This window comes from Lepidochelys olivacea, assembly GCF_965140295.1.
Source record: "Lepidochelys olivacea isolate rLepOli2 genome assembly, chromosome: 2".
Taxonomy (NCBI): domain Eukaryota; kingdom Metazoa; phylum Chordata; order Testudines; family Cheloniidae; genus Lepidochelys; species Lepidochelys olivacea.
Window position 1 is genome coordinate 99781615 of NC_140412.1, and position 12997 is coordinate 99794611.

The window sequence follows — 12997 nt, forward strand, 5'->3', positions numbered from 1 at the left end:
ATGTTAATTTAATGCTGTGTTACAGAGCTAGGAAGTAGAGGAAACCTTTCGAACGAAGAAGGAAAATCTATGTTTTTATATCAAAATAAAGTTATTATGGAAGCTCATATTTACTAGATAGTCAAGATAAAGGGTACAGTTATTATTTATTTACTAAGTAGTCAAGATAAAGGGTACAGCAAGATTATGATGATCAATGATAACACAAGAATCTCCAGCAAGGTCAGATTAGAGGAGAAGGGACAGAGAAACTGTTTCTTGCTGGCCGTTTCTTGCTGGCGGTTCCCAGGCAGATGTGTTAGAAATCACCCTAAAAAAAAACCTGCCAAAAAATCTAATAAAGCTCTGCACTTAAGAATAAATAATTTGCTAGGGAGTAGAAAGATTCTCTCTCATATAGCTTGTCATGCACCAAATCCTATACTTAACGCATGTGCTTAGAAATTAATGTTGCATTGTTGACCCTTTTCCTCGTGAAGATAAAAATCAAGAGTGTGTGTATGGAGGGGGATGGGGAGAGAAGGGGTGAGAGAATGGGTTATCCCTCTCGTCCTGTCCCCCATGAATGCACATAGGATTCTATAGTCTTGTTTTGGACATGTGACATTCAAGGTGCATAGCTATGTAGAAAATGTACAGGGGGAAAAAAGGAAGATAGCAGGGGAATATTGCAGCTGCTAAACAAGAGGGATGAATTTTCCCTTACAGTTTTAACATTGATGTGTACCACCTACTTTCCAACCAACACCAATCGATTAAGGACAGAAAGAATTGCCAATTTGTGATAGCTCCACTGTCTGGTGTTTTACAGCACTTCTCAGGATGCATTACACAGCACAGAGGAGTTCATACATCACAACAGCTTTAACAGAACTGGAGCTTCTTGAAACCACAGGAGCCTTTTATTATTAACTCTGTGCTTCACTTCATCTTAAACGCTATCTAAATAGCGGCAGCTCTCTGAACTTACATTTATAAAATTCTTTGCAATGATATTTCTCCATGTACCTTCAGATATAGACATTAATATACAGTACCTATCGCTAAAATGGGAGAACATCTTTTTAGGTGAATGCTTAGGCGAAATGAAGGACAAGACACATAAGCAAATGCTATCTATTTGTACAACTTCCCCCCCCCCCACCAGTCTCTCTCTCTCTCTCTCTCTCTCTCTCTCTCAATATACTTTACACACACACACACACACACACACACACACAGAGCCCAAAAGGATCCATTAGCAATAATGACAATCAACTCCATTATGCCCAGTGTAGTGATCACAGTTATATACAGGAGAGGTTCTATTTCTGCAAAGTCGTTGTAACAGGCACACTGAATGAGATCCTTTCAATAAAGACCACATCACAAGATATTTCAGTGTAACTTCTTGAACATCCATATTTAAAGATTACATTGATCATTATTATAGTGGAAGTGGCAGCAATCACTGTCATCAAGGTTGCTACCTTAATTTTGGCATTTTCTGTTAGTGCTTAACTCTGCCACCTTTCTATTGATGCAGATTTTTCTATTTATTGTATTTGGAATTCATATGAATTATATTGCAGTATCTCACTAGGCTACTATTTACATTATCTGCAGCATTTGATATGTAGATTTGTTAGAAAATTAAAATATGTAATGTAAATATTAATTATGAGCCAATTACTATTTCTTACATATTTGAAATTAGAAGAAAATCAGCGTAATGAAAGAGAATACATTTAGGGTTAACTTAGACACATGAGTCTGTCATCTTTATTATTTTACTACTGAAGAGTGCTTGGAATTCATTGAATTAATTTGATTTATTTTGTCAGGGGGAGAAGTATGAAATGTTATGTGAACTCCACATATGCCACATATTTTCATGGTAAAGTTCAGCAAAGCATGATATAAACATAACAGCTTCATTTTGGGTGGCACCAATAAGGGCTAACAGGGAAAAAAAAGCAGCTATATGGCTTATAAAGTTGTATAAAACCAGAAAGGTGCTTGTTTTGAAGATGGATTTATAACACAATGAGTTAAAGGAGTTTCTCCAGTACTTGGGTTGCTTTGGCAGGATTATGATCAATACCGTAACACTTTTAAATTGCAGCAGGTAGGGTTCCCACTGAAGTCAAGAGAATTATTGCCACTTATTTTAAAAGTAAGCAGAATCAGACTCTGACAAAAGTCTACACTTCCCCAATTCAGGCCAAATCTTGCCCACCTTATTCAAGCAAATAGTCCCATTTATATCAACAGAATTACTCTTATGAGAAAGGAAAGCAAGACTGGCCTTTTCATTCAGAAAATAATTTATTCATTTTGCTAAGAAAGCAGACTTTCATTTTGCTGATCCTTGATTATAAAAACATTAAATCAAATGTTAAGTGCTGTGTTAAGTCCAACCAGCCTTTCTGTATATAATTGTGGTTGTGATGTACTTGTCTCTCTCACCAACAGAAGCTGGTCCAATAAAAGATATTACCTCACTCACCTTTACCCCAAGAGGTTATAACAATGTACCCTTATCTTTTTAACAGGTAATCACTGATCATAAAGTAATATTTCAATCATTTTGATTCATGAAACTGCATAACCAAAGTAAGAGTCTGGTCTATCAAAATTAGGTGTGGGAGGGATAGCTCAGTGGTTTGAGCATTGGCCTGCTAAACCCAGGGTTGTGAGTTCAATCCTTTAGGGGGCCATTTAGGGATGTGGGGCAAAAATTGGGGGTTGGTCCTGCTTTGAGGAGGGGGTTGGACTAGATGACCTCCTGAGGTCCCTTCTAACCCTGATATTGTATTAGGCCAAATACAACACTAGAGCCAATGGGGGAGTCACACTACTTTATGCTAGGTTGGCAAGTGGTCCCACTGCCTAGAAATGCAAATTTCCCATGGACATGCACTGTACTTTTAACATATTTATAGTAAATATTATTTTCAGAAACTTTACACTGACAAATCCTTACCCATGAAAATGATATAACTAGCTCATTAATGATGCTGAGTTTTTTAAGTCTATCATATACTTTGTCAATTTGGTCAAGTATAAATAGAAGCTTCTCCAATAGAAACTGGATATTCCTGTTTAAAGGCAGAAAAGATAAAACAGACAAACACAATGTAACTCATGAGCATTTCCTTGATGTGTTTTTTTGATTGGTTGGTTGGGAGGATGGTTTCTGCATAACCAGGTCAATGCTGCAAGGTGCTGACCACTTCTGAGAGACTCTTTACTCCCTCTGCTTTCAATAGAAGTTGAGGGCACACAGCATGTTGAAGGGCCAAGTTCAGACTCGGCTTGTACTTGTCACAGTGCTAGAGGAACTGAACAAGGTACAGTGACAATAGTTCTCTTTTCCTAATGCAGCTCCTGTTTCCACCGTCCAACGGGCACCACTGAAGAAAAACAGGGAGCTAAAGCTTTTCTACTAGAGCTGCAGGAGGCCTGCCTGGTCTCACCTTTCTTAATTACTCCTGTTGGTCACTATTCCTGTTATGATCCCATTATTCTGCTCCCTTAAGGAGTATGTTTACACTTACTAACTCTCACACTGCTTACCAACATGACATTTACAACGTCATTTAGGCCAACCTTAAATTGCATCCAATATGAAATAAAGTTATTTTCATCAATCACTATTAAATTAAATTTACTGTCCATGACTACTGTATTAGGGTCTCTTTAGCAAGTTTAGTTTATTTTTTTTGTTGAGTTCCACAATGTTTGTCTCATCTCTCTGATACAGATATTGAGATATTCCCTTTACCACTGATGCACCCAATGACTTCAATGAAAGCCAGACTGGGCCCTCTACAGACTTAGAAACTATTTTTAGTGAAACAGAGGGGGGAGAAAGCTAACAATTACAGAGAATTCTCTGGGAAGAGAAAAACTGTTCTCAGTATAGTTAGTGCAGAATAAGAACATGCTATTCAGTTTGCCTTTAATTTAGCATTTTATATAGGTTTCCTAACTCCATCCCTTCGTACCAGGACACAAGACTTGGAATGAAACAATAGGGAAATGAATAATAAACCAGAGCCCTTCCTCCACCTCAGAGACAGATTGAAAGCATGATCTATCCATTATTTTTAAATAAATGGACAAGGTAGATGTGATGCACTTGAAAGGAAAAAGGAGCTTCTACTGCATATTCTGCACTCACAGTGGCCTAAGTAACTTGCCAGAATATCTCTAGTTTTGGGAAGGGGTCCTCCTCTTAATTGGAATCTCTTGGCTGAGGCAAGACTCAGGGCTTGATCATGCTCACACTACTTACATGAATAACCACACTGAAGTCAATGGGACTGTACACTTGATTATGGTAAACAGAATTTGGAAACAAATCTGAGAGGATATCTTAGAAACTCTAAGCTCAGTAACTTGCTCCCATTTTAGTGTCTGCTTGTTCAAAGGAGTCTGTCAGGTCTTTTATACCCAAAAATTAGATAAAAGAAACAAGTGGGTTTGCACTATCTAATTTTTATAAAATTGTTTTCATTATTTCTTTTTATTCTAATTGAAATAGTTCTCCCCTTGATTTAAACATTCCCCTGAAGAGTTTGTAACCAAATAATTGCAGCAGTGTAACTGACTAAAAACAAAAACTACACTGACCAGTCTTTTTTTCCTTAGCCAAGCTAGGTGAAGTGCCGAAAGTAAACAAACAGCATAGATGGTGAAAATACAGTAGCTTTTTCAAGTTATTTCAGTTTTAATAATCTGAGGTATTAGAGCAAACACAGGTAAGGTTGGTTTGTTTTTTAAAGAATATGATTTTTTTTTAAATGGGCAGTGTCCTTTAATGATAAATTTACAATGAAAACAACAGGGCCATCATAATTTTGAAATGCACTATGTCTGCCATTAACATGCTGCAAATGTCTTTGCATTATGTTTGCAGTGGGGGGCGAACCTGACAAAATATAAAAATTAAATACTTGAATTACTTACAGACTTAATAGCAAGATAAATAAAATAAAATCCCTCCAATGAGCAAAATGAGCAAGAACTGCAGTATTTCCTAAGTACACAATATAATACTCTGACCCTTATATATAGAAGTGAAGAAGCAAGATGGACATCAAACCCATTTATTCTGAATCTTAAGTTAGCCAGCATTTTGGTTACATTGACGGGAAAAGGATGAATTTGAATTCAACCTGAGGTTTCGTCTTTTATCATTTGGAATCAATGACTTTTCCTGGCATACTGTACCTGATGGAGTCTGCACCCAGATCTCTTTGGACTCCATGTGCTAAGAGGAGAAGCATATACAGACAATAAATAAATAAAAAAAATGGTATAATGTGTGGTGCATTCACTGCTGCTATATAAACCTTCAACCAGTTTCACAGCCTCAGGCCTCTGACATCCTATTCCCATATGCTGTCAAAAATACCAGTGGTAACTGGTGATATACTTGATCCTAGTGGGGGAAAACAGGGATCTTATTTTATTTAACTTGGAGAGGAAGGAGTTTGGTCTGTCATCTTTTGTGCTCCCACAAACTGTACTCAAGCATTAATGAACACATATAATAAATATGTATCAGATAAAAGCACCAAAATACACTCAGTAATGCAAAGAAATAATATATTTTAGGGTGTGGTCAGATAAGATATTCAAAGCCCCTACTGTTGCTTCTAGAAATGTCAGGATAATTCAGAAATGTCAGTTTCTTTATGGATTTGAGGTTATAACTCAAGGATCACATAGCTCCCTCTCTAAATGCATCTGTAAAGATCATTTGAAAAGTGCAGATAGAATTGTTCATTGGTTAGTTTTACTTGAAGCTACAAAGTATATATGTGCTTTGTTTTGTCTTATCGATCAATCTAGCTTACAATTTTTAGCACAAAAAATCAGAAAACAAAAATAAGTTGTTGATGAAAAATATGAACAACACAAAACAAAATAGGTTCCAATCGTGCAAATTTTGCTTCACTGGATAAAGCACTTCTTGACACAATAATGTCCAGAATTCCCCCTCCCCCAGAAAATGCAGGACTGAGACTGAAGCCATTTTTTCTTTTTCTTTTTTTTTCTTAAGGCTATACAACACAAAGAAAAAAATCATTGAAAGAACACTTCATCAGGTGGTGGATTCTTCTGGCTCTGGAGTGAGCCTTTGACAAGTGATTGTGTGGTCCGAGTTACTTGTCTCATCAGGACAACAACAACAACAGAAAGAAAGAAAAAAAGTCAATGATCCCAACAATAAAATCCAAAATTGACTTTACAATCACAGGTACAAATTGCTCAGGTCGATAATTTCATTTCTCCTAAAGATCACTGTCGTCTAAAACTAATTAGAGGCGCAGGTTTCCCGAGGAATTGTCAATATTCAAAGCAAATATTGGAGTTTAGAAGGTTATCATTCTTCTACCATGACAGTCTGACTGCGTGGTTGGAAATATCATCATGTTCTGCCAAGTTCAGGGTGTCATTAAAGACTCAATCCTTGTTCTAGCTCAAGAATTTGGCTCCTATTTGGTCTTTCTTTATAGTGGAAAGACTAAGAAGCCAGAAAAGGTTGAGTATTTCCACCCTCCCATGAGGTTACCCCTTTCCAGTTTGAGATGCACTTTGTCTTCTCTCTCCATGTGGAGCAAGACTCCATTGCTGGCTGCTTCTCTGGTGACGTCTTGATCCCCTGCAAAAGCTGAAATCACTGGGTAGCCGTTTTGCATTAAACTTACCTAAAATGCAAAGAGACAAAATCTGAGTTTTCTCAATATTAAGTAATTTTTGTTTATGCACTTCATTAACCTTTCACACTCAAAAGCAACAGGTTTGAGTTAATCAAAAAGTAATCAATGATTATTCTTATTTCATTCCATCATTTTATACAGCAGACAAAATGTTCACTTTAATAAACAGTAAATGTATAAATTCTTCACTGATTGTGTTTTTTTACATACTAACTAGTGTTTATAGGTCCAAATTTTAAAGCAAAGAGAGTACAGGAATGAAGAATCTTCTATGGAGTGTTTAAATTACTACCCACCTGGATAGTTTGTCTGTTATAGACCTTGACCACGTGGAAACTGAAACTATAAATCCCTTTTCTTGGTGCTACAAATATACTGGAAGCAAGATCAAAATGGTTGCCAATATTAACTAATACCTGGAAAGCAAACAAACAAAAACAAATCAATTAAGTGCCAAAAAAATCTGCATCAGCTCCATGACCTATATAAAGCCTATTGGAAATGGTAATTGCAATACAATTAAACCATACTGCAGGGGGAAGGAGTCAATTTCCAAGGCATTTAAAAAGTATTGTAGTTCATAAAGTGATTTATTAACATAGTGATGAACCCAGACCCTGTTAAACTGAGTGAAAACACCACACCCTCAGTAAAGTAAAGGAGGGGAAGGCATATTATAACTGACAGACAGAGAAGGGAATAGTAACAGTCAAGTAAATGTGCAATGGATTTTTATATGGCACTTTTGGAACTAATTATTCCCTAAGTTTAACCTGTTAAACAAATACATAACAAAATGGGACTTGAACATGTTGCAGCTGAGTGGAGGGATGGAGGAATTATATATCATTTCTGCCAATTCACTCCTCTCTTTCTCTTCCTCTGGAGGGTTGGTACCAATTATAACTGACTTGAATAAATAAGTGGGATGCATTATATCCACAGGAAGAAGCTCTGGCTGCCTCAGAACCTGGCATAAGGAATAGTGAAGACTGTTGCAAGGGAGTGCACTCCTACAATTAGAATGAGGTAAGGTGACCTTCTACGCCAAGTTAATCAGCCAAACCATTTTACCAAGTGGAAAGGGGCAGGAGAGAATTTATGGGAAGAAACTGTTCGGGGTTTGTTACTGTCCATCCATCCCCATTCCCCCCCCCCCCCAATGCTCCCAATTTGCCATACTTACAATTAAGAGGAAATCACATTCACAAAATACCAACATCTACACAGTCATTGCAAGAGAGGCCCACTCCTGCTTCCACTAAAGTTAATTATGAAACTTGCATTGAAGTCAATAGGATCAAGATCAGGCCCCCAATTCTTCTGCCCAATCTCCTCTCTCGGAAATCTACCTACAAACTGTTTGGGTGTTTTAACTGGGCACGGATAAAACCCACACTGTATAGTGAATGTGCCTATGTTTCATTATCTAATACTAGGCAAGTAGTAAATTTCAGTCTTTCCAAATTCAGTTGAGAAAAGCTGTTTAAAAAAACAATAAAACCCAGGCAGATTAGACAACTCAAAGCAAAACACAACTGTGAACCTGGCTGAATGTTTCAAAAGGGGTTTCCGAATGTCTTTCCTGTTTTTCATCCCCACCCTGGCTCTATCCAATCTCTCAATATTCTATGGATTACCATTCCCTGTGCTTGTTAAGATAAGAGAGTCATTAAAAGGAGGAAAGACGGGAAAAAACAAGTCAGAATCCTATTAAGCCCTTCCTTCCTTTCTTCCCATTTCCCTTTATTTCTCAACCTACTGCTACGATGATTGGTGATCCCAGTCGGGAGTGTTTTATATTTGAGGGGTTGAGACGATGAAGGGGAGAGGGAAGAAGGGTCTAGCCAGTAGGCATATCAAACATCAGTTCTCTCCCTTTTCAGTATTTTCTATCAGACTATTAGATTTACAGGCTGCAATCCTTGTTTTGCCTTTTTCCCCCCTGAACTGAAATTATGGATAAAATTAAAAAGCAACACCCCTAAAAAAAATCAAAACCTTAACCCCCACCATTTGCCCTAACGAACTAAAGAAAAAAATGAACACCACCAGGAAAAAGAAAATAGTTTCATTACTGTGGAAAAATGGAGATGAAGTTACAGGAACAAACTGATGATAGCCAAACATATACAATCAACGACGTACAGAAATCTCTCTCTGATATCAAAGGGCATGGTCGAGACTCCTCAGTTAAACTTGTAACTGATTAAGATTTAGAGAGAGAGAGGTTTTTTTTTTGCGGGGGGGGTGTGTGTGTGTGTTTGTTTAAGATACTAACGAGTTCTAGATCCATATGCAACAGAATAAATAAAGGTGCAGATGTTCAACACGTTCGTTAATCCGAACACGCAACAATTCCCGTGGCAGCATTAAAAATCGGGAAATCCTGCGAAACGGTAGGGGGGAGCCACACAGGAAAGATACGATGGGAACAGAATGAGCTCAGGGTGCCTTCTGAGACAGTACCGCCATTCTGCACTGTATATAAATCCTGCAACATTATCCTACTCCTTCGCTATGCATCGCTTGACTACTTTGACACCACAGGACAGGAAACACCCTTCACCCAAGGGAGACGCGGTAACTCTGCCAAATCCACTCGGAATGGGCAGATTCCCTGACTCGCCGTGAGCACGGGGGTTGCTACCTTGAACGCCCGGCTGGCCTGAGGTCTGGAACGTGCGCGCCCTCGCCCCCTTTATCTCCCATCAGAAAAGGTTTGCTGGGAGCTTTGGGATCCTTGCCTGGGAGGCGCCATAGAAATGCGAAGCAGAAGCCTATATTATGTAGCAGGAATAATGAAAATGCAAACCCTTCCTCGGGAGGATGAAGTTGCTCAGCCGGGGGGATGCTGTCTGCAAACTCCATGCAGTGGCTGGGATGCAGGCGAGGGGACCGCAGCAGGGGTGTGTTGGGGGGGGGGGAGCAGTAAGTGGGGAGGGTCTGGGCGGCTAGCGATGGCGGGGTGGAGGTGCAGCAGCCCCAGGGGAGGGGGCCGGCTACAGCAGGAGCTGGCTGACCTGGTCGAAGTAGATGGTCATGGTGCGGTTGCTCATCTCCGACGGCTCGTGGTTGGTGCTCCGGGTGGCCGAGAAGGCCACCTTGGCGCTGCCCGAGCGCACCGAGATCCCCAAGGAGGAGGTGATGGCCCCGTCCGCCGAGGGGCTGGAGTCGCAAACCACCAGGCACTTGCCCTCCAGCACGATGGGCTCCGTGTCGTTCTGCGCACGCACCGGGCAGCCGGCGGGCAGCAGCAGCAGCAGGGCCAGCGCCGCCGCCAGGCAGGAGCAGCAGCCCGCGGGCTCCGGCAGCGCCCCCCGCCGCCCCAGCCCCGGCATCTTCGGCAGGGGCCAGCAGCTGCTCCCGCTCCGGCTAGGCGCCGGCATCAGGGCGCAAGGGGTGGGGGGGAGGGGGAGCTGCGCCTATTTCCTCCCCTGTTCTCTCTCCGGGGCAGCTGGCTGGGGGACAGGATCCGAGTCCTCCTCCTCCGGGCAGGGCAATGAGGCGTCCTCACAGGGCGGGCGGCACACAGCCTGGCAACGGCAAAGAGAGCAATCAGCCCCCGCTCCCGGGAGAACAGGGACAGGCGCACACAGCACTAGCCCCCGGCGAGCCCAGCACCGCCCGGCGAGCCCAGCACCGCCCGGCGAGCGCGCGCCCACCTCCCTCCCTTGCAGGGTGTCACTAAGTGGGCACAACAGGTCCAGGAGATGCCTAAGTGCCAGGCCAGATGTCTCCCCCACCCCCACCCCCCAGCCCCCGGGAGGCGGCTGCTGCCGTAGTCCCACCGCAGTTTGAGATGGGAAGGTAAAGCGCACGGTGGTTGTATTTATTTATTTTTGCTCACTCCCCTCGAAATCAAGGCAGCTCAACCCTGTCGACCGATCCCCAACTCGCCTTTGATCCCCCTTGCGGAAGGCGGGTGTTTAAACCACCACTGAAGCGCCCACAGCCTGACTTTGTGTCACAGCCGCTAAGGTGCGATCGCCGCAGGTTCTCCCCCCGGTCTCGCAAAGCGCCGGGAGCCCGAGGAGCTTCACAGCCAAGGCGCCCTGCGCCCTTTCGGCTGCTTCGCTTGTGTTAGCCACAGGATTTCACAGGCACTAATAAACAATACAATCAAACAAACCCCCTTCCTACTGCGAAGCCAAGCGCTGGTATATTCCCGACGTTGCTGAGCTCTCTTTCCAAACCCCCGTTTGCGGCAAACACTTTCTTCTGAATTACGGAGACTTTAGGCAAGGGCACCAATTTCTACTTTTAATCGATTCCACAGGCCAGCTGAGCTGTGATCGGTAGGGTGCCCGTTTGAAATGTAGCGGTTCATTAGACTCTCGGGAGGGGAAAGAAAGGCTAAGAAATCCCCACCCCCCACCCCCACCCCCAGCCTAGGAAACCAAATGGCATTTCGATTCTTTCGGAGAAGTTGCATCTCAGTTACCCTCCCTCTTCCACACGAATTAAAATCGCAGTGGTGTATCCCCCTCTCCCGAGAATCTACCCCATCCCCTCCTCCCCATGGTCGAGGCGTTATTTTAAGTGGACCAGCTAGCGTCGGGATGTTGTTGGTTACCTGGTAGGTCCATGCTGGGAGCGTAGGACTGGCTAGGTAGCTGTCCGCGAAGTTGCATGGCTTAGAGACAATGAGCTGAGATGGTGCTGGCAGAAAGAAAAGGAAGCAGGGCTCGCCTCATTCTCTCCCGCCCATTGCCAGCAACCCCCCCTTTCCTCCCTCCCTCTTTCACACGCACACTGACACCCGTCACTGCCTCACACGCCGGGCATAGGGGATGGAGACCACGCCGATAAGACACCCCACCCTCGCAGGCTCACACCTCCCAGCCCTGCCCGGAGTAGATCGTCCTAGCTGGAGGGTCCTGGCAAGGGTCAGAGCGGGCGGCTAACGCTCTGCAGCGGCAGCGAGCCGCGTTTACACCAGAGCCACCCCCCAGAGGGGAAAACACAAAACGGGAGAAACTCTCCCGCAGGAGAAACCAGCTGCACGCGTGGAAAGGCGCGCCCCTAGAGACAGACAGGGGCGTCCCGACGATTCCTTATTTGCTTTTAGAGCCCGCGCCCCGGTTCAGTTGTAACTGCAAGATGCGGGGGCAACCCCCAGCGTGAAATCCATTCCTAGTGCAAATCACACTGCGGAGAGAGCACTTCAGTTTCAGCCCTGGGCGCAGCCTAAAGGAGGGCGAGCCCCCCGGGTTCCTGTCTCTGTCCCTTTAAAGCCCGCTCTTCGCTTAGGCACTAGCTCCTCATTTATTGCAGCGTTTATTCCTGCGCCCTGGCATCCCAGGGACACTCACACACACACACACCCCGTGCAGCTGTCTCTGGAAATAGGCTGCCTCGCATGCCAACCGCGGTTGCAGAGTGCCACCTAGCGTCGCTTTGGCGATGGGATGCGTCCCTGTGGGTATCAGGAGAGGAGGGGGCCTTTTGCCTTAGAAAGAGCAGCAGCAGCTCGGGAATTCCGGGGGAGGGGGGAGAGAAAAACAGGGCAGAGCTCTATCCCTTAAACTAAGTTTTCTCCTCCCCTTTTCCCCACAGTGCGATCTGGGAGGCTTGCAGTGCCCTACTGCTTTACAAAGCCACCAGAATCTCCCCACTGTATTTTTCACTGAATGCATCCAATGAAGTGAGCTGTAGCTCACAAAAGCTTATGCGCAAATAAATTTGTTAGTCTCTAAGGTGCCACAAGTCCTCCTTTCTCTTTGCGGATACAGACTAACAGGGCTGTTACTCTGAAAACTGCCATGGTGATGTGTGTTACAGTCAAAGTTAGCATCAGTGATTACTGGCTGCAAAATATTCGCGCATCTCAGTGCTGCTGCTAAGTGGTTATTGCTGAAAATAGGCAGAGCAAAGGAAAGCTTTAAAGATGAGCCCTCTTGCCAAAGCAGCATTTAAAAATACTTTGAAAAAAATCGTATTTTTTTGACATTTTTTTAAGATCCCACTACTTAGATTTCAGCATAGGAAAATAAATATCAGAAAACTTTACATAAGTCACTAATTAATAACTGCTAACTGTCTAATGCTCCCTAGTAGGACAAAATTTACAGTTATATATCAATGGCAAAATTTTCTGAGAAATGAATGGGAAGTAAGTATTCAGCTTCAATGTTCTGGTTTAACCACATGTAGGGAGCTTTTATGGGTGTCTATGTGATGTTTTGCTTCCAGAAATTAACTGTGCCCTAAAAATCACAGCTAAGTAATGTGCCAGGAATTCCAAACATATAGATTGTTATTACAAAGGAACATTTAATTTC

The 12997-nt window shown here is 43.0% G+C and overlaps 1 protein-coding gene across 1 annotated transcript; it reads right to left on the minus strand.

Annotated features, from left to right (window-relative positions):
• Positions 1 to 5077: 5077 nt before the first annotated feature.
• CBLN2 (cerebellin 2 precursor) lies at positions 5078 to 11924 on the minus strand. Its single transcript, XM_084621997.1, has 4 exons — positions 11290 to 11924; positions 9737 to 10249; positions 7010 to 7129; positions 5078 to 6701 (listed from the first exon to the last, which is right to left on the minus strand). Exons 2-4 carry the CDS (start codon positions 10100 to 10102, stop codon positions 6504 to 6506), a joined length of 684 nt encoding a protein of 227 aa, XP_084478123.1. The 5' UTR covers positions 10103 to 10249; positions 11290 to 11924; the 3' UTR covers positions 5078 to 6503.
• Positions 11925 to 12997: the final 1073 nt, after the last annotated feature.

Coding starts and splice junctions, on each gene's coding strand:
- CBLN2 (XM_084621997.1), bottom strand. CDS start 10,102: ATGCCGGCGCCTAGCCGGAGCGGGAGCAGCTGCTGGCCCCTGCCGAAG. Junction 7,130..9,736: donor TGACCATCTACTTCGACCAG/GTCAGCCAGCTC, acceptor TTTGCTTTCCAG/GTATTAGTTAATATTGGCAA. Junction 6,702..7,009: donor ATAACAGACAAACTATCCAG/GTGGGTAGTAAT, acceptor TTTGCATTTTAG/GTAAGTTTAATGCAAAACGG.